This window comes from Protopterus annectens, chromosome 2.part0 (assembly GCF_019279795.1).
Source record: "Protopterus annectens isolate FY-2018-M chromosome 2.part0, PAN1.0, whole genome shotgun sequence".
Classification (NCBI taxonomy): domain Eukaryota; kingdom Metazoa; phylum Chordata; order Ceratodontiformes; family Protopteridae; genus Protopterus; species Protopterus annectens.
In genome coordinates, this window is record NC_056728.1 from 1,125,652,831 (window position 1) to 1,125,673,980 (window position 21,150).

General features: G+C 38.8%; 1 protein-coding gene across 1 annotated transcript in view; it reads left to right on the forward strand.

Moving 5' to 3' along the window:
- The window catches only part of LOC122793370 (microsomal triglyceride transfer protein), a 704,416-nt gene that overhangs the window by 581,192 nt on the left and 102,074 nt on the right, over positions 1-21,150 (forward strand). Inside the window, exon 15 of the mRNA XM_044061320.1 lies at positions 20,033-20,260. Coding sequence (XP_043917255.1) covers positions 20,033-20,260 — 228 coding nt within the window. The remainder of the gene's footprint in view (positions 1-20,032; positions 20,261-21,150) is intronic.

Genomic DNA, 21,150 nt, shown 5'->3' on the forward strand with positions numbered 1-21,150 from the left:
TCCACTGTTGTTTCTATTAAAATTAGGGAAGAAAACCAACAAAAGATCAAGTTAAATGGAACCCTTTGCCATTTTGTGGCTGGTTGGAGGAAGAAAAGTTTTTGCTTTTATACTGTTCTCATATCTAGTTTTGGTTTAAAGTTATTTATGCTTGCTTATTGAAAACCTTGGAATAATCAAATTTTACGTTACAGTTTCTTACTGACTGGCTTTCTTTATTTGGATTCTTATGACAACAACAGTTCCCACCTTCCTCATTGTGTCTTCTTTCAGGTATTCATTCACTGTGCTGTCTCGCTTCCAGAACCACTGCTCAGGACTTCAGATCTCTATAAAGGGCAGATAAAATTCTTTCAATGGTGTCATTTTAGCCATAACCCTCTTAATGGGGTCATGTTAGCTCTCCATTTAAACATAAATAATTCTCATCTAATCCAGCAAAGATTTTCAGCTGTTAAAGCAACATTACCATTTGAAGTGAAAGCAAAACTTTTCTGGCTAATAGAACAAACATACCTCTTTGTTCATAAAGAAACTGTTTTATTTACCTTATATCTTTAATGAAACACTTATTCTTTATAACAGTTCTATTTACATACTTCACACACACAATGCAGCACCATTTATCATATTTACATTCCTTTGGTCACTTTGTTTGACAAGCTCTACCACATTTTGTCACCTCACACTATGGGTTTTGTCTATGTGCCATGAATATGTCATCTTTGTTGCAGTGGTTCAAACCATGCTGGCACCATACTTTAAACAGCTGTAGCCCATTTAAGCAGAGTTTTTGCTTCTCCAATCTTTTAGTATATTCTCAGTATTAGGCATTGGGATCTGTCTACCTCTGAAATGCTATTCACCTTCTTAAAATCGCCACAAACCCAAAATGTATAATTCGGTTTGGGCAGGTGGGTGGGATACTATTAGGCTGTTACACTCTTTCATCATCCCCGTTTTAGGTAATTTGTTTATTACTTCCAGTACAGCCTTCCTTTGTGACTCTTGCATCCTTTAAGGTTTCAGATTAACCTTTTTCTCCTGGAATGGTTTATACATGGTGCTGTGTCAGGTTTGTTCTGTCAGGCAGCTCTGAATCACTTCCTTGCTTCTTAAAAGAAACTCTTTTTATTTCTTGTTTCTGTGGCCTAGATAGTGTTTCATTTGCAGGAATAGAAGTAATTTTTTTTTTCTTTTTAACTAGTTACTAGTCTTTGCTGCTAAATTGGCTACATAGGTTTGCCTTCCTTCTGAATGATGAATGGTTTATCTTTTCTGGCCTTCCTTTACCAGTCAGACAATCATTTAACATTACTGTTATGTCAAATGGACCCTACCATTTAGCCATTTGTTTTCTGCTGGAGGGACCAAAACTTCCCTGGTCTTTGTATTTCTATCGTTCCCCCCTTGTTTTGTAGCTATGATTCTTTCCATGTGTTCCTAGGCTATTGGCATCACCTCTTTTATACTATCTTGTATGTTGGTGTAGTGCTGTATGGCACTTTTAAACGGGATTTTCTCTTATTCCAAAGTTTGTCTTGCAATATCTACGAAGTCTATGGTGGTGCCTACCTTATAATAACCCAGAAGGACCAAATCTTTTCAAGGCTTATGGCACTTCTCATATATGGTATATGGTATACATACAATTTGTGGTATACATATGGTACATGGGGTCTATATTAAATTAGTGAATGCTTAGAAAAGCGAATGCTAATTCATCGATTCCTTTTAAGCCAAAGCTTAAAATCTCGAACACCCGGAACAGCGATTTTTTAAACAGGGAAAAAAATTGCTGGGCCAGTTTTGGGAGTTTGCCATTTCCTCCACTGTGGTGTGATCTCGGAGTTGGTATATTTAAGTAGGGGGGTGTGGACCAGCGATTTGTTTTCCCTGTGAAAAAAAATCGCTGTTCCGGCTGTTCGAGATTTTCAGCTTTTGCCTAAAAGGGGTTGATGAATTAGCATTTGCTTTTCTAAGCATTCGCTAATTTAATATAGACCCGGTACATGCATAACTCTCAACCTGTTAAAGCAAAAAATCTGGACAAAGCCATAAATAAAAGTGGAAGTCCAAAGGAAATACTGAAATCACACCATTCGACTGTTTAATAAAATGACATATAATAAATAGCCTATACAACGTAAAGCGCTTTTCAACCAGTCTGATGACCGGACTTCTTCAGACAAAAGTGTGTTACCAAAACATTCATTTTAAAATCATACAAGCTCCCTCCCATACCTAAAATTCACCAATCATATTGCCCACACACAATTAACAACTAATCCATCGTCCCACCAGGGGCTCCAGTAGACCTGGTCATTACCAACATGGGAGATAGATGCTCCACACCAGTGGTCACCCCCTCATTGGTCAGGTCTGATGATATGCAAATCACCCTTGACATCCACATTCCACCCCCACCCCCTAGCAAGGAAACCTCCATAAAAAACTTCTCCAAAGCCAACTTCATGCTACTCAAGTCAGAAGTAACAAACTTCATGACACCCAAGCAGATGGGATCTAAAAGTTCGACTGCTGAATCCTGCACTAAGGCACTGTATGAGCACATCCACTTGTGCATAAATCATGCTATCCCAAATAGAACCAAGACGCTCTCCTCCAAAAAAAGGAAGGCAATCTGCTGGTCCCCTGCCATAAACAAACTATACAACAGAAGAAAGAAACTGTTATAGAAAAGAGGAAAATCCCAGGATGCAAACTCCCTTACCAGCCTCAGTAAGAAGCTGAGATCCCTCATAAAATCCTTCAAAGCTAGTTATGAAAATAAAATTGACAAAGATTCCAAAGACAACCACAAGGCATTCTATAGTTATGTCAAGAATCTAAATGGCAATGCTCAGGTATGCTCTGAGCTGCAACAGAATGGCATTAAATATACTGATCCCAAGGATATTGCCAATATACTGGCAGATCAATTTAGTGCCAACTTCATCCCCCTCTCACCCCTGAAAGGCTCATCTCAATACCAAAAGATTGCCAAATTCTGGTAATCACGGCCACACAGGTAGAAACCGCACTCTCCAAAGCTAAGAATACAGCATCCATGGGACCAGATGACATCCCGGGCTGTGTACTACATGAACTACAAAATGAACTGGCACCTCACCTAAGTGTCATGTTTAATCATAGCCACACCTCAGGCTTCATGCCCACTGAGTGGCGCATAGCTACAGTTATCCCACTCCACAAGGGGGGATCCATCTTGGATCCCGGGAACTACTGTCCCATCAGTCTGATGAGCCTGATCTGCAAGGGCATGGAATGCATTACCATGGAACTTGTAAACAAAAACATTGGCAACCTTCAAACACTGGATCCCACCCAGTTTGGGTTCGTGAAGGACCAATCCTGTCTCCTTAACCTGATTAACTTCTTCGAATCAGTCTCCAGAGCTGTGGACGAGGGTAAGGTGGTCCACACACCCTCTCTGGACCTCACCAAGGCCTTTGACACCATCCCCCACTCTGGAATCATAGATAAACTTACTAAGCTGGGCACAAATCCCTACATCACTCGAAGGTTTGCCAACTGGCTTACTGACAGAATCCAGACTCTAAAAGTAGCAGACTCCAAATCCAGCTCCAGACAAGTGGCAAATGGAGTACCTAAGGGTTCAGTCCTGGGATCGCTCTTGTTTGGCATCTACTTCGCTGAAGTACAGACTAACACTAAGGGACTCTGGCTAACAAAGTTTGCAGATGACTGCAAATTGGGAGCCATTATTGAATCCCCAAATGATGTGGATATTCTACAAAAGGGCCATACATAAAAAGATGCTTGGTGCCAGAGCCATGGGCTCAACCTTAATGCCAAGAAATCTATAGTTATCCCCTTTGGGAAAAACCATGTACCCATGAATTACCACATAGGTGGCAGTACACTAAACACCTAAAGTGTGACGAGAGACTTAGGGACACAGGTGGACAGTGGTCTCACCTTCGATAACCACATCGCCACAACAGTCAGGAAATCCTTCTATGTGGCACACCTCATCACTAAGGGCTTTTCATCCAGAAAAAAAGGAGGTCATTGTCCCACTGTACTCATCCCTCATTAGACCAATTATAGAGTAAAATGCCCCGTTTGGTATGTACCTCACAAGATATCTGCAACAGCTGGAAAGGCCGCAGAAATACCTCACTAAAAGAATCACAGGCCTAAAGCAGATGCCCTATGCTGACCTTCTAAAAAAACTCCAGTTATACTCTGTGGCATATCATCTACTCACAGGTTATCTCTGCTTAACATACAAGGCCATGTCAAACCCTGAGCTGTTGGACATGCTCTACTTAAAGAAATCCCAATCCCTCAGAGCCACACGCTCCAGGGATCTAAACCTTGTCATCACAATGAACAAAACTTGCTGGAGGGATAGGTTCCTGACCCAGAGACTCCCCAGACTCTGGAATAGACTGCCCATACATGTCAAGCAGAGTGCCTCTTTGGTCCTCTTCAAAAGGAACCTTGACAATTGGATGGGAGATAGGAAATTCACCCCAGGGTCACATCAGTCACCCTGCTAGACAGGGGTCCAGGGAAGTAAATATTGTGGGAAGAAATATCCAGGGAATTGTTATGGCTAGGCTTGCATAGGCCCTAGGGCCGATAGGCTAGTACCAACCTATGAACCTATGAACCGATCTCCTATTTAAAGTGCAACAGTGTAACGATAAAATGAATAACTTCATCCAAGTATATATTAAATCCTTTCTGAACGACTTGTTTATTGATGGTTTGGTTGATGTGCATACTTTTAATTATCTGACAACCCTTGATCCTAGAGTACCTTCTTTATTCGGCACCCTTAAAATACATAAGAACACCAGTGACCCCCCCCCATGGGGGCTTTAGTGGATGCCAGATTTTCAATCACATACGCAAGCGCGAAACTGGTAGACTCTATTTTAAAGAGGCATGTCAAAAAGGAGAAAGAAATCTGTAAGGACTCATGGACATTTTTGTCCGTTATGAACACACTTGACTATGGAGATGATATGAAGAGTACCGAGCAACCTGTACTATGGTCAACCAGCTGGGGCAAGTGTTTCTTTAGCTTTGAAACATAAAGCTTTGGATTACAAACTGTTGAAGATCAAGAAACCTCAGTTAAAAGTGAATTATTTTACGGAATTCAGTAAGGAGGGTATTGTGCCTAAAGGTCTTCGATCCTTTCAGTACCCGACTGCGTTGAAGGTAGGGTTGGAGTTTTACTGTAAACTGGTCCAACTTTTTAACAAACATGGGCTGGAACTTATAAACTTAATGTCTAAACACTATCAACTAACCATTGATAGTTTGGTGGTGGATATTACTAAGCTGGATGATGAAATTAAGAATGACTATGACTTTGCACGTTACCAGTATGATTATAAGAGGATTTTTAGTTTTATTGAACAACAACTTACTAGATGTACTGAGAATAAGATTAAAAAACAAAAAAGGGACTCAAATGATTACCAAAACGGGGTGGTGTATCCTAAACCACCCCCTTCACAGAACAGGAATTTTATTGGCTGTTCAACTACATACCCACAAAACACAAACGGGAATCCGAGTTGAATAGTGAGGACATGACATCACAAGGTTTGGGGCCGAGTAACCAGGGCAGAGACGAGGTGCATGAGCAAATGGTTGATTCATCGTTTTACAATGGAAACAACAGATGGGCAATGACTAAAGATGGGAACTACCAACAACACCAAGACACTCAAGTTTTTCAGAACAACAGGGGCCAGAACCACCAACGAGTATACAGTATGAGAGGGGCCAGCAAGAGCATCAACAACAACAAAAACAAAAAGAAAAGGTAAAAAACATTTCTTTGGACTTATTAGTTGATGCTGAAGGGCACAAAGAATGTGAAATTTTAGTCAAACATTATGGGGACTTTAAAATTTATAACTTTTCTAGTTACCAAGTTCACCCAGTTTTGATCAAACTTTTTTATAAAGGACTAACTTTCATCCCTACTAAGAAGTTTGATTTACCTAGGACTATCCTTGATTTAAACCTGTATACCTAGAAGTAAAATTTGGCTTTTCCTTTTGGTAATAACCCTGTGGAGCAAAACGATTTGAAAATTCCACGTACCTATAACCCCACTATTTACCCTTTACTACTGTTATTTGAACATATGTGTGAACTTGACTTTAGGGCTTTAGTTAGTCAAGTTCAAAACGCAGAGAACGTAAACATGTCACCAAGAGAAGCAGAAACTTTACGTGATTTAAGAGCATTACCAGTTTGAGTACTTAAGCCCGACAAGGGGGGAGGATTGGTTTTAATGGACTCAGTTGATTGCATCAAGAGGATGAGAACTGTTGTTGAGAGTGATACCTATGTTAGAGTGAATTTAAATGAAATGAACATGGCTTACAAGAACATTAAATCCTTTCTGAACAACTTGTGTATTGATGGTTTGGTTGATGTGCATACTTTTAATTATCTGACAACCCTTGTTCCTAGAGTACCTTCTTTTTTTGGCATCCCTAAAATACATAAGGACACCAGTGACTCCCCTATGAAGGCTTTAGTGGATGCCAGGTTTTCAATCACATATGCAAGAGCGAAACTGGTAGACTCTATTTTAAAGAGGTATGTGGAAAAGGAGAAACAAATCTGTAAGGACTCGTGGGGATTTTTGCCCGCTATGAACACGCTTGACTATGGAGATGATGTGAACTTTTTGACTATTGATGTTATTAATTTATATTTTTCAATTCCACATACAATTGGTGTTGAATGGGTTGTGAATAGATTAAGATGGCATGGAGCAGTGAATACTGAAGTTAGATTAGTTGAATACTTGCTAGATATAATCTTATCTAACAACTTTGTGATGTTTGACAGTGAAATTTATCTTCAGAAAGTGAAGGTGTAGCAATGGGCTCACCTTGTGGAACAAGTTTTGCTAACTTGGTGATGACCCATTGGGAACACCAGTACCTGTTCAAGTGTGACATCACATTGTCGTCTCGGATACATTTTTATACTAGATTTTTGGACAACATTTTTATTCTATTTAAAGGAGATATGGAGGCTGCCAAACATATTACGGGTTACTTGAATAGTACTACTAGCTTCTTTAGGTTTACAAGTAATTTATAAGAAGAAAAGATTTCATACTTGGATGTTGATTTTAGTAAGGACAAAACTAAGAAATCACATATCGCAAGAATATATCATAAAGTAACCTACTCCAACTCAGTGTTACACTTTACCAGCTCACTCCCACTGTACCAAAAAAGATCAGTTGTTAAGGGTCAGTTAGTGCGAGCAGCAAGAATGGTTAGTGAGGAAGACACTTTCTTGGAAGAGTGTGACATTTTGAAACCAATGCTTTTGCATAGGGGTTACCTGAGTCTTTTATTATGGAATTTACTATTGAGGTACAACACAAAAGAAAACTAGGTGTCTATAAACCTATTTTAGGGGGTGGTACAACCAACTAGTACGTGTCATACTCTATCAGATAGTGTCATTACTGATCATTATGACAATACTAGTGTCAGATACACTGGGCAAAACCTCAATGTTGGTTTTACTGTTAGTTTTACCACACCATATAGTCTTGATGCCTATAGTATAAGAAACATTTTATATAAGAACTGGAACCTTTTGTTGACTGAAAATGAAGCAGTTAACAAATAAGGAGAACGCCATATGATTATATTTAAGAGGGGCAGAATATGAAATACTTATTAAAAGCACCCATTAACAAAACACCAGGTATGTATAAATGTGAAGCTTGTAGTTTTTGCAAATATATGTCCACGGGTCACTCGTTTACCATTCAACATAGTTTGTACAGAAGAAATGGTAGATTCAGTTGTAATTCTAAATCTGTTATTTATCTTGCTCAGTGCCAGGTATGCCCTGTATTTTATGCCAGGAAAACCAACAGGAAATTGAAAGAAAGGGTGTACGAGCACACCTACAGCATCAATAAGGGTAAAACTGAAAATGCCTTCGCACAAAATTGTTCTAGTAATCTGGGACATTCATTTCATTTTAGAGTTATAGAGCAGATTGTTCCTAACATAAACGGGGGCCCTTTTTTGTTATCATTGGAAAAGCAGGAGGTCCTGTGGCAATTGCGCCTGGACTCCTGCAGACCACCGGGTTTGAATGAAATTATTTCAATTTCATGTATTTTGAAGTTGAAAAGTCTCACTAGGTGACTCACTGTTGAATTTATGTGTATAGTTAACAACCCTATTTATATGAACCATAAGTGAGCATGAATTTGTTTACTTTAAATAACCATTTCTAAAAAAATGTTATTAATTTTATTGTGCTGATGTATATGTATCTTACTTTGTCTATAACATACCTATACTTTTTTGTTACTTGCGATTTTATATATACTTAGTTGGAGTTATTCATTTTATCGTTGCACTGCTGCACTTTAAATAGGAGATTGCTGCTTGTTAATTGTGTTTGGGCAATACAACTGGTGAATTTTAGGTATGGGAAGGAGCTTGTATGATTTTAAAATGAATGTTTTGGTAACACACTTTTGTCTGAAGAAGTCCGGTCATCAGACTGGACGAAAAGCTCTTTATGTTGTATTGGCTATTTATTTTATGTAATTTTATTAAACAGTCGAGTGGAGTGATTTCAGTATTTCCTTTGGACTTCTTGTTTATTGTTTGTTTCAGTGTTAAGAGTTTATAAATAAAAGTGGGACAAAGGCCCAAAAATAGGGACAATTTTTAAATATTTCTCTTACAAACTTACAAAGTTAATAGAATAACAGGTTTTGCATTAGCATGCATTTTCTAAAGGATATGACCTTTGCGTGACATTTTACTCATTGTTTTAGTTTGTTAGGATATTTTGCAGACATCCTAATGATTATGGATATCAGCTGGGTATAACAACCCTGTGTTTCTAAAGGCTAGCCAGACATTCCACTTATGCTGATGATGCCATAAGAAGGCTGAAGCATGCATGTCCGCAGCTAGTGGGGTTTGGCTTTATTGGTCTGAATTTGTCCATTAATAGACTTAAAAAGAAAAAAAGTCATTGACATTCAGAATACCTATATAGCTGAAACATCTGATGTCCTTAAAGGGTCATTTACATATATCCCATGTTGCATCTACTCTAATGCAAGAGATTTACGGAATCATTTACCACTAATTTGTCACAAAACTACAATTTTATGAAAAACATACCAAAAATATGTGGCAAAAATCTGTACATTTGAGATATATGGGTATATGGTATATAGGAGATGTGGTCACAGTTTTTAACATCTTCTGTAGTAACTTTTTTCTGTATGGACTTTAATTTTCATTTAAAATGCTCAACTAATCTATCCCTCTGGGGATGGTACACTGAGGTTGTTAATGGCCTGACCATTTTTTCTGAACTAGTCAGTGAAAACTTTCTTAGAAATACCCATGATGGGAAAATAATAAGACTAGATCCCAAGTAGAGGGACTGGTGTGACAAGAGGACAAAATATTGTTGACTTGGTACTTACAAATGTTGCATCATCATGCACAACCCCATTAGTAACTCCCATTCCATTTAAGTCCAACCATACGGTAGTAACCTCTTCCTTCAAGCTATCTGAAACCTTAAGCCAATACATTAGAATTCAAAAACTCTAACCATACAAATATTTTAAAATCCTATGATGACATCTTGAAATTCACTTATAACACCATTACCCCAGATAATGCCTCAGCAGATAGATTTGCAAAAGAGTTTTATACCCACATAAGTAAATGTATTGAAATGGCAGTCTCATCTAGATCCAGATACAATGAGACCTTCAAAAACAAACCACCCTGGAGGTCTAGTGACATAAATAAAATCTAAAATAGAAAGGAAAACCTATTAGAGTATACAAATGATCTAAATATACCGAAGTCAAGGAAAATATTAGGATTTTGATTAAGAATTAAAAAAAGATGATTAGATCTACTAAGCCTGTGAATTCAAGTTGGCATCTGAAGCCAAGAACAATTACAAATCTTTCTATAATTATGTTAGCAAACTAAGAAATAACACTCAACAATATACAGAACTCATACTAAATGCTAAATCATCAAGACCTTGAGGACACTAACAATACACTAATAAATAAAATTGGATACAAATTTCACTCCTGAGATGACTATTTAAAGCAATACGATCTCCATATCTATCAACCCCTATGATTACTAAAGAACATGTACCAAACGTGCTGTCCAAGATAAAGATCACTTTCTCCATGTGAAAATATAACGTACCGGGCTGTTTGTTAAATAGTTCTAAACATGCCCAGACAAGGCCTGTCCATAAGCTATTTAACCTGAGCCTGACCACAGTCTCAGGCCTAGAATTATGATGTACAGCACTAGTGGTGTTGTTCTCCAAAACAGCAGGGCCATCAGCCTGATGAATCTCATTTGTAAGTCCATGGAACACATTATAACATATTTGATTAGGATCAGCAATAAAAATCTCATCAGGCTAGATCTCCAGCAATTTGGTTTTGCAAATGGCAGATAATTTTTAACAAACCTGATAAATATCTTTGACAATGTAACAGAAGCTGTTGACAACATTCACACAATACTCACAGCTTGCCAAGATTTTGGTCAATGAATTTGATACCATCTCCACGCAGGCATAATTAACTAAATGTATTGCAAATAGATGCCTATGTGTTAAGAAGGTCAAAAAATTGGATAAAAGGCAGAACCCGCTTGGTACAAGTAATGGGCAGCATCAGGAAAAATGAAGGTGACCAGGATTCAGTTCTGGGATCAATTTTTTTACAAAATTAAAGAACAAGATCTATGGACAACCATCTTTGTAGAGGACTGCAAACTGGTAATCATTGTCAAATCCCCCCCCCCCCCTTGACACAGAAGCCCTCCAGTAGGAATTTACTTATAAATACCAAGTGTATTGAAAATTAACTTAAATAAGTGTTTAAAAGATAGGTCAAACATAGCATTGACAATGCCCCATTTCAGAATGAAAATATGGTTAGTGACCCTGGAATCTAGATTAATAATTCAGTTTCCTTTGACCTCCATTTATCATTAGTTGTCAGAAAATCCTTCTCCACATTGGAACTGAGCACCAAGGGAATACCATCCATATTTGATGAAGTTATTGTCCTCTTGTATTCAGCAGTGATCTGACCAATTAACGAATATAAAGCCTCCTTTGAGATGTACCTTAACAGACATGTCAGACAGCTGGAAAAACCCTAGAGGTTCCTAACAAAGAAGATCACAGAACTGAAATCCCTTATCCCCCAGAAAAAAAAAGCACTGTACCTATCTTGCCTTATAGACTCCTCAGAGGAGATATGTACCTTGTTTCTGAGCAATCTCAGGGGGTGTGTACACTTTTTATATCCACTGTACCTATCTCTCCAGCAGGTCCTATTTATATCACAGGCAAGGTTTAAGTCTTTAGAATGGGTAATTCAGGTGCTGTTAGTTGGGTGGATATGCAGGAGGTCTATCATAGTGGTGTCTGACAATGCCCTGTATGCCAGGCATAAAAGCCTGTAATCTCCACTCAAAAGCCACTGAAGAATGTGTTTCTAGTGAGTTCTCCTTAAAATGGTGTTAGAATTCTATGTAGGCATGCGCACATGAAAGTGGTACCTGTATGACATTTACAGTAAACAGAGCAAATGCTTTATGGCATTTATGTGTCACGTATATGTCAGTATAGAGGAAGAGATCAGGCATATAATGTGTCTATAAAATGATACAATGTTTCAAACAACACTGAACATTTTCTATACATACTTATATTATAGGAATCATAGGAAGATTAGGGATACTATGTCTTGTGGCTATTATGACTTGCCAGCTCACAACCTAGATTTTACCTCCCTTCTCAAGGCGGGGCTATACTAGTCATGCCCATGGTGAATTTGTGAATACTAATTCTATTATCAAAGTCCCATTTGAAAGAAGCTAGTGTATCACACTGCTTCTTCTGCAGGGGGTACCTATTCCAGAGATGAGGGAGACGCAGTAATGAATCTGTCTTTCTACCTTGATTTATTGCTCTGTTTGTGTTACTGTTTAATTTGTGAAGGTACAGTAGTCCAGGATGTCTTGTACCTTCACAAATCAAACAGTAACACAAACAGAGCAATAAATCAAGGTAGAAAGATAGATTCATTACTGCGTCTCCCTCATCTATGGAATAGGTACTGCAGAAGAAGCAGCTACACTAGCTTCTTTCAAATGGGACTTTGATAATAGAATTAGTATTCACAAATTCACCATGGGCATGACTAGTATAGCCCCGCCTTGAGAAGGGAGGTAAAATCTAGGTTGTGAGCTGGCAAGGCATAATAGCCACAAGACATAGTATCCCTAATCTTCCTATGATTCCTATAATATATGTATAGAAAATGTTCAGTGTTGTTTGAAACATTGTATCATTTTATAGACACATTATATGCCTGATCTCTTCCTCTATACTGACATATACGTGACACATAAATGCCATAAAGCATTTGCTCTGTTTACTGTAAATGTCATACAGGTACCACTTTCATGTGCGCATGCCTACATAGAATTCTAACACCATTTTAAGGAGAACTCACTAGAAATGCATTCTGCATAGGCTTTTGAGGGGAGATTACAAGCTTTTATGCCTGGCATACAGGGCATTGTCAGGCACCACTATGATAGACCTCCTGCATATCCACCCAACTAACAGCACCAGAATTACCCATTCTAAAGACTTAAACCTTGCCTGTGATATAAATAGGACCTGCTGGAGAGATAGGTACAGTGGATATAAAAAGTGTACACACCCCTGTTAAAATGCTAGGTTTTTGTGATATAAAAAAATGAGATCACAATAAATCATTTCAAAACTTTTCCCACCTTTAATGTGACCTATAACCTGTATGATTCAATTGAAAAACAAACAAATCTGTTAGGGAAAAAATAAAAAAAAATGTACAATAAGCTAATTGCATAAGTGTGCACACCCTTAAATTAATTATTTATTTTATTTATTTTATTTATTTTACATTTGTTGACCGGGCTAGTCAAGCTGGATACATATCCATTTTCAGTAGAGGCCCGGGGAGAAAAGCTCCAAACATAATATGATAAGAGAAATAAAAACAAATATACAGAGAAAAAAGACAGAAAAAAAATTGAACATATAGAGAAATATTATTATACTTTTAACATAGGTATAAATGGGTACATCAAATTTCACGTGTGAGTATTTCACGATTCCTACGCGTAGGGGGAAGGTTGGGGAGGGTAAGCTAGAGGAGGGAGTATTAGTCTACCAGGGAGTAATAAGTCTAGTGAAGTGTTAGATGGCTAGGTTTAGTCAGGTTTAGGGCAAGGACATAACCAGTGTGATTTCAGGAATTGGCTGAGGTTGATTTTAAATAAGTTAAGCGAGGTTATACTTCTTAAATTGTTTGGAAGAGAATTCCAGGTTTTCCTATGGAGTTGGCATAGATGGCATCCCCGCCACAGTTCTTAGATATGATGGTTTTATTTGAACACTATGTGCTGAACGGAGGCAATTAAGGTTTGAGTAGGGTGGAAATACTTTGCTCAGAGCAGGGACTCTGTCAGGTTGGTTAATTATTTTAAATGCTTCCGTGAGTTGGGAGAATTTGAGTAGATTGGGCAGTTCAAGCCAGCCAAGTTTCTTTAGGTTAAGGCAGTGATGGGTGCGGTAGGGAGTTCCAGTTATAAATCTTGCTATGTGATTATAGGCGACGGAGAGCATGTTGAGTTCGCGCTTATTGAGGAAAGATAGGATAGGGGAAGCATACATGAGGGTAGAGAGAAGATGAGTTCGAGCAATGGTTAGTTTGGTATGAGGGGTCAGAAAATTCCTAATACGATACATTGACCCGAGTTTTTTGTTAACTGTCCTGATGGTATTGCTAATGTGAGTGTCAAATTTCAGCTTGTGATCAATAGTTACTCCTAATAGTTTAGTGTTGGGAACAGGCTCTATGATGGTCCCATTGGTGGATTTTACATGGAATGAGAGATTGTTAGGAGATAGGGGTTCATTACCTAGGGGAGTGGCTGCTGAGGGGAAAAATAGCAGCAGCTTGGTTTTTGCGGGATTAAGTAGTAGTTTCAGTTCATTGAACCAGTTTTCGATTTTCGTGAAACAGGTCTGGGTCTTTATTTGGAGTTGTGAGAGGGAGATGTCAGAGCATATCAGGGTAGAGTCATCTGCATATTGGATGCAGGTGGCTTCGGGTATAACTAGGTGAAGATGATTGATGAAGACTGAGAAGAGGAGGGGACCTAGTATGGAGCCCTGGGGGACGCCAATGGTGTTGGGGAGTAGGCCAGATAGCCTGTTTTGCCATTGAACAGCCTGTTGTCTACCAGTGAGGTAGGCTTTGAACCAGTTTAGGGCTGGGTTATCTAGATGTAAGCCTTCCAGGGTTTGGAGCAGTAGCTGGTGGTTGACCATGTCGAAAGCTTTCGATAGGTCCAGAAAGAGAGCAGAGGATATGAGTTTATTATTACGGTTATTATTGATTGAGTCAGTAAAGGAGAGGAGAGCAGTGGTGGTACTGTGATGGGGGCGAAAACTGTGTTGGGAATTTGACAGGAGACTATTAAGGGTAAGGTAGTTCATAAGTTGTCTGTGAACACACCTCTCCAAGATTTTAGCTAGAGGAGACAGGATTGCTATCGGTCTATAGTTGGATGTTTCCGTGGAGGTACCTCCTTTGTGGAGGGGGATGATGTATGAGATTTTCCAAATAGATGGGATTGTGGCTTCTTTTATCGATCTATTGATCAAGATAGATAAGGGATAGGAGATCGCTTCTGGCTATCTGAAGGTATTCCGCTGGGAGGTGATCTGCCGCTAGGGTGGTTGGTCTAAGTTTTTTTAGGAGGGAGCAGATGTATTGGGTAGGTACAGGTTCTAATTTAAAGGAAGGTGGAGTTGAGTCACAAGTATAATTGGGTGATGAGGAAGTGTTAGTAATCTGGGTGGCTAGGGACTGTATGGTATCCGTAAAGAAGGAGTTAAAGGCGTTGGCAATTTCGACAGGGTTTTTCCTTATGAGTTTCTCAGGGGTGGGGGTAGTAGATTTCCCAGGATGGAGGAGGTTATTAAATCCAGCCCAGAACTTTTTTGGGTTATTCTGGTATTTAACCTGGAGGTGAGAGTAATACTGTTTTTTGTCTTGAACAATGGCTGTTTTAGTTTCTGAGTTGTTGGAACTGGTCAAAGGGAGTTTTGGTGGCTCTCCATTGGTTCCAGTGATCTGGAGTTTAATTTTAGTTATAGACTCCTCAGAGAAGACATGTGCCTTGTTTCTGAGCAATCAATGACACAGTAGTGTTCTTCCTCATCTCTAATATTCCAGAAGAAGCAGTGTGATACACTAGCTTCTTTCAAATGGGATTGATAATAGAATTAGTATATAACACTCTCCTGTAGGGAGGTAAAATCTAGGTTGGAGCAGTGACAAGGCATAATAGCCACAAGACATAGTATCCCTAAATTTCTTCTTATTTCTTACAATATAAGTATGTATAGAAAATGTTAGTTGTTGAAACACTGTGTTTGATAATATAGGTGAGTGGCTTTGAGTGGAGATTACAGGCTTTTATGCCTGGCAAGGGCATTGTCAGACGAGATAGGTACAGTGGATCCTTATTAGTTAGTATCCAGTCATTGAAGCACCTTTTGATTTAATTACAGCATTCAGTCCTCTTGGGTACACACCTGCTATCAATTAAAGAGACTCAGATTGACCCCAAATAAAGTTCAGCCATTCTAGTAGGGTTTTCCTGACATTTACTAAATTGCCTGCTACAGCAAAAGCCATAGTTCACAGAGAGCTTACAAAGCAACAAAGGAATCTCTTTGTTGAAAGGTATCAGTCAGGAGAAGGGTACAAAAAAATTTCCACAGCATTGGATATACCATGGAACACAGCGAAGACAGTCATCAAAAAGTGGAGAAAATATGGGACAACAGTGACATTGCAAAGAACTGGACATCCCTCCAAAATTTATGAAAAGACAAGACAAAAACTGGTCAGGGAGGCTGCCAAGAGACCTACAGCAACACTGAAGGAGTTGCAGGAATTTTTGGCAAGTACTGATTGTGTACTACATGTGACAACAATCTCCAGTATTCTCAATATGTCTGGACTAATGGGTAGGGTTGCAAGACAGAAGTCTTTTCTTACACAGAAAAACATCCAGGCCTGGCTAAAATTTGCAAAATAATACATCAAGTCTCCCAAAAGCATATGGGAAAATGTGTTATGGTCTGTTGAGACCAAGGTTGAAGTTTTTGGCCACAATTCCAAAAGGTACATTTGGCGCAAAAACACACTCCGCGTCACCAAAAGAACACCATCTCCATGGTGAAGCATGGTGGTGGCAGTATCAAGCTTTGGGGTTGCTTTTCTTCAGCTGGAACTGGGGCTTTAGTCAAGGTGGAGGGAATTATGAACAGTTCCAAATACCAGTCACTTTTAGCCCAAAACCTTCAGGCATGTGCCAAAAAGCTGAAGATGACAAGGAATTTCACCTTTCAACACGACAATGACCCCAAGCATACATCCAAATCAAGAAAATAATGGCTTCACCAGAAGAAAATTAAAGTTTTGGAATGTCCCAGCCAGAGCCCAGACCTAAATGCAATAGAAAATCTGTGGGGTGAGGTGAAGAGGGCTGACCACAAGAGATGCTCTCGCAATCTGACAGATTTGGAGAACTTTTACAAGGAAGAGTGGGCAAATATTGCCAAGTCAAGATGTGCCATGCTGATAGACTCCTACCCAAGAAGACTGAATAATGTAATTAAATCAAAAGGTGCTTCAACAAAGTATTAGTTTAAGCGTGTGCACACTTATGCAACCAGCTTATTGTATGTTTTTTACTTTTTATATTTTTCCCCTAACAGATTTGTTTGTTTTTCAGTTGAATTGTACAGGTTATAAGTCACATTAAAGGTGAGAAAAGTTTTGAAATTATTTATTGTGGTCTCATTTTTTTTATATCACAAAAACCTGGCATTTTAACAGCGGTGTGTACACTCTTTATATCCACTGTATGTATCCCAGAGACTATCCCATCTATGGAACAGTCTCCCTATCTATGTGAAGCAGAGTTCCTCCCTAACCCAACTCAAGTGTAACTTGGACAACTGGATAGGAAACAAGAAATTAATCCCTTGTTTGGCACCTATGTATCTAATGGACATAGGTAACCTGTAAATAGTTCATCTTCCAGGCCCATGCTTACACTTATCAAGGTTATCAGAACTTGTTAGAAATTTGGGATGCATGGCTAGGCTTAAAAAGGCCCTTGTGAGTGTTAGCATAGTAAACACCTCCTCTTAACATAAGAAACAGAGTTTGTACTTTAAGATACCCCAGATTGTGAGGTATTCTCCTTGTCACAAAGAATGTGCCTATCACTTGTATGTGTAATCCCTTCCTTTTGATAATTTCCCAGTGTTTGTGACCATAGGTGAAGATGTTGTCATAGAATTACCAGTAAATTCAAAGCTTCATACAATGTTTCAGCGCTGACTGCAGTACCACAGCCCAGTATAGTGTCTGCAGTACTTCTGCTGCTGCATGCAGCTAATGCTCTATCTCCTTATCAGTGTTGTTTTCAGTCATGAACAAGACCTAGGGACACTTCGCCATAGAATAGCTGCTGTCTTATCTACAGAAAACAATGACAGCTTCATACTCAGCAGTGAGTCACTCCAGTGCATGCCAGAGGCCATAGTCACTTAAGACCAAGAGGATAACATCACCTATAGTTAATGAAGATAATACCCTCTTTTTAAAACTCCACACTCTCCACACCTCATATATACATTGAGATCCTGTCCATAAAGGTCATAAAAAGGAAAACATACAAAATGCACCATTGTGACAGCACTACTTCCACCAAAAACTAAATTATGTTAATGGCAAGCATGTGGCCATAACTCCTTCTCTGCAAATACAGGAACCAAGTGTCACAAAGCTGTGGCTCTCTGACCTCACACAGTTGTATCACCTCTCAGAATACTTTCCATGGTACATGGTCATATGTCTTATGTAAGCCATATTACCCACATGGACCATATTAGTAAAACCCCATGACCTCACCAACATCTGGGCATAGACAAATGGTTGAGCCAGTGTTCCAGAGCCTGGACAGAGTCTACATTCCTGCTCCTGAATCACAGGAAGTGCTATTAGATGGAGTGAGTTATTTCAAGCGTCATGGCCCAGGCTTTCCCTTGGATTATGAGAGACATGATTCTGCTGTAAGTAGAACACAAGTTTCTATCCACATTTTTGAAAGAAGGATAACAACTCCTCTTTGCTGATCTGGAGGTACTGTTCCATTTTTCATGCAACACTGAAAAGGTGTTCTACGCATGACTCCCAACAGCCATACCATCACAGTCCCAGTATTCACAGAATTACCATCAGTGTTTTTTTTCCAAAGACTAAGAAAAGTTCAGGGGCTGACCTGTAACAGTGATGTTGAAATCAAACCCTGGAGGCAGGCCAGGAGCGCTCACCAGCAAATACCTAGTTGCTTGCTGACCCAAGAAGCCTGCTCAGGCTTAACTCAAAAAATATGTGGAGCCAACATGTAGGCTCACCATCTGCAAGGTGAACAGTAGTGGGGGTCAGGTGTGACGCTCACCTGTTGAGTGATATGTTTCCTTGCTCATATGCCATTTCGTAGACTGCTGAAGGTTTGATGAATGCCAATTTAGAGAATGCCAAGGCAAGTTATGATTATTCTGATCTGCTTTTGCTATCCCTTTAGCCAAAGCAGTAAATGAGTAAATGATCATCCTGCTCATTGCTAGCTTTAGTTTTGCAACTCAGTACATGCAAACCTCTCTTTTCAAGTTTCTTCTATATAATTCTTCTATGTAGCTAGCAGGTTTATAATTTTGGCCTCCCTCCTGCTGTAACTTTGTAGGGAGGTCTCTGGTCCCATGCTAACATTGAATCACAGTAAACATCAATGGCTCCTGTTTAATCATCTTGCCTATTCCAATTACTAAGCAGCCATCTCACAGCTTTTCCTTCTTAATGAATTCAGTGAATGATGCAAGAATCACTTCAAACATAAGCAAGAATAGCCTTGTTTCATGATAAAGATGTCAGCTATATAACTGGAGTTAATTTCTTCCATATTAACAAATTATCCTGTGTCACCTCATCCTGTGTAGGGTTTCTGTGATTTTTCTTCTAGTGTCTTTTTCAATTTTTATCTTATGTTCCAGGTTATTTACTGTACTATTTCACTTGAGAGTGGTCCTAACTCATTTTTTTTGCCCTGTACAGTACATTTAGAGAAACCATTTACTTCTCTTCCTGTATCTGTATAAACATCACTTTGTATAAGCATGCACTGCAGAAGATGTTTTTTGTACACTGAGGTATCACATGATTCTCTTTTCTGTACCCAGTACCATTTCACGAATGTATGATAATTCACACCCGATTATGTCTGTATCATAATGTTAAAAAGTGACATTAATTAGCAGTAGTTCAGGGCTAGGAGTTAGTTGTCAGGATGAATAAACTATACAGCTTCTGTTTGCAGAGCTGAAGATCTGATTACAGGAATCAATCCAGTAGGTGATAGTACTAGACAGCATGTGACGGATTGTTTTGCTGTGTGACAACTTTCTTTCAACAGAGGATGGTAAGGAGTCTGAACTGAGCAATCTTAACAGCTGGCTTATAGAAAACTGGTCTGTCCAATATTAACAAACATTTCTGTTGCAGCATGTCATGCAATTATTTTAGGAAAATGCATACTACCACCAAAATGATACTAGTCTAATAAGTCAGTCTTTGTAATATCAACATGAAAGACCTAAGCAGTGACCATTTGTTGTATGTAACCCCCACCTTGGAGAAAAGAAAAGTGGGGATGCTGAACAGCGCAATCAACAGTAAAATAATAAATGGAAAATCATTATTCACACATGGTAACCTTATTTTATTCTTCACATTACTTTCTAGGTAGTAATTGAAGCCCAAGGTCTGGAACCCCTTATAGCCGCAACTCCAGATGAAGGAGAAGAGCATCTGGATTCCTTTGCTGGAATGTCTGCCATCTTGTTTGATGTGCAGCTTAGACCAGTCACCTTTTTTGAAGGATACAGCGATTTAATGTCCAAGATGTTCACAGCAACTGGAGATCCAATGAATGTGGTTAAAGGACTGCTTCTTTTGGCAGATCACTCTCAGGTAAAAACACATTTCCACAATTCTGTGATCATTCCAAGGTAAAGTTCAGATACTGCTACAAAAAAAGTGTTTCTGCCTTAAACATATCTTCTGTCCATTGGATGTTAAGGTACTTGATGTATAAATTCTCTTGCTGTACTTTTCAAAAAAACTAGTAAAAGGCAAAGAACCTTCTAGAATGGAATATGTACTTCACACTTCAGGAAAGGAAGGCAACCATAAAGCTGTAGAATCTGACTGTATATTATAATTAACATAATTTCATCCCTTATCAAGTTTACATAATTCAGCTGATTCATAAATTGGTGGCTTAGAATCAGAATACCTACAGTTTTGATCCACAAATCCTAAAAAAGTCTTTAATAGAGGGGGAAATCTCATATTCTGGGGTTCAAAGAAAAAGCAATGGAAACAGTTCTTCTGCACCAGAAATTTTATAAAAAGAGGCAACAAGAGTTTAGCAAGGGCAGTCTTGAAGAAAGAGGAAAAGAGGGCAGAAATGGAATATGACTGAAGCTTTTATTGCATACTGTGGTAAAGGAGTGAAATCTTTGAAAAAGAGACATATATGAAGGATATAATATAATCTATAGTTGCAAGGTGAATAGCTCACAGGAAACTTAGTTTTTGTTTCATTCTAGGGTGCTAGAAGAGGGAAGATGAGTGAAACAGTTTTTTGAAGAGGTGGTAAGGTCTAAAACAATAAAGGCTGGTCTGTAGCATAGAGTTTTTATCGCTGACTATGTCCCAAATAACTTAAATTAGATTAGAGACCCAGATGTTGAAGGAGATGACCAGGGAGGGATGGGAGGGAGCAATCACTATTAACTTGCTCATCTTGAGAGAACTGGAAGGGTAGAGCCTTACACCAATACCAATACCAAACTGTG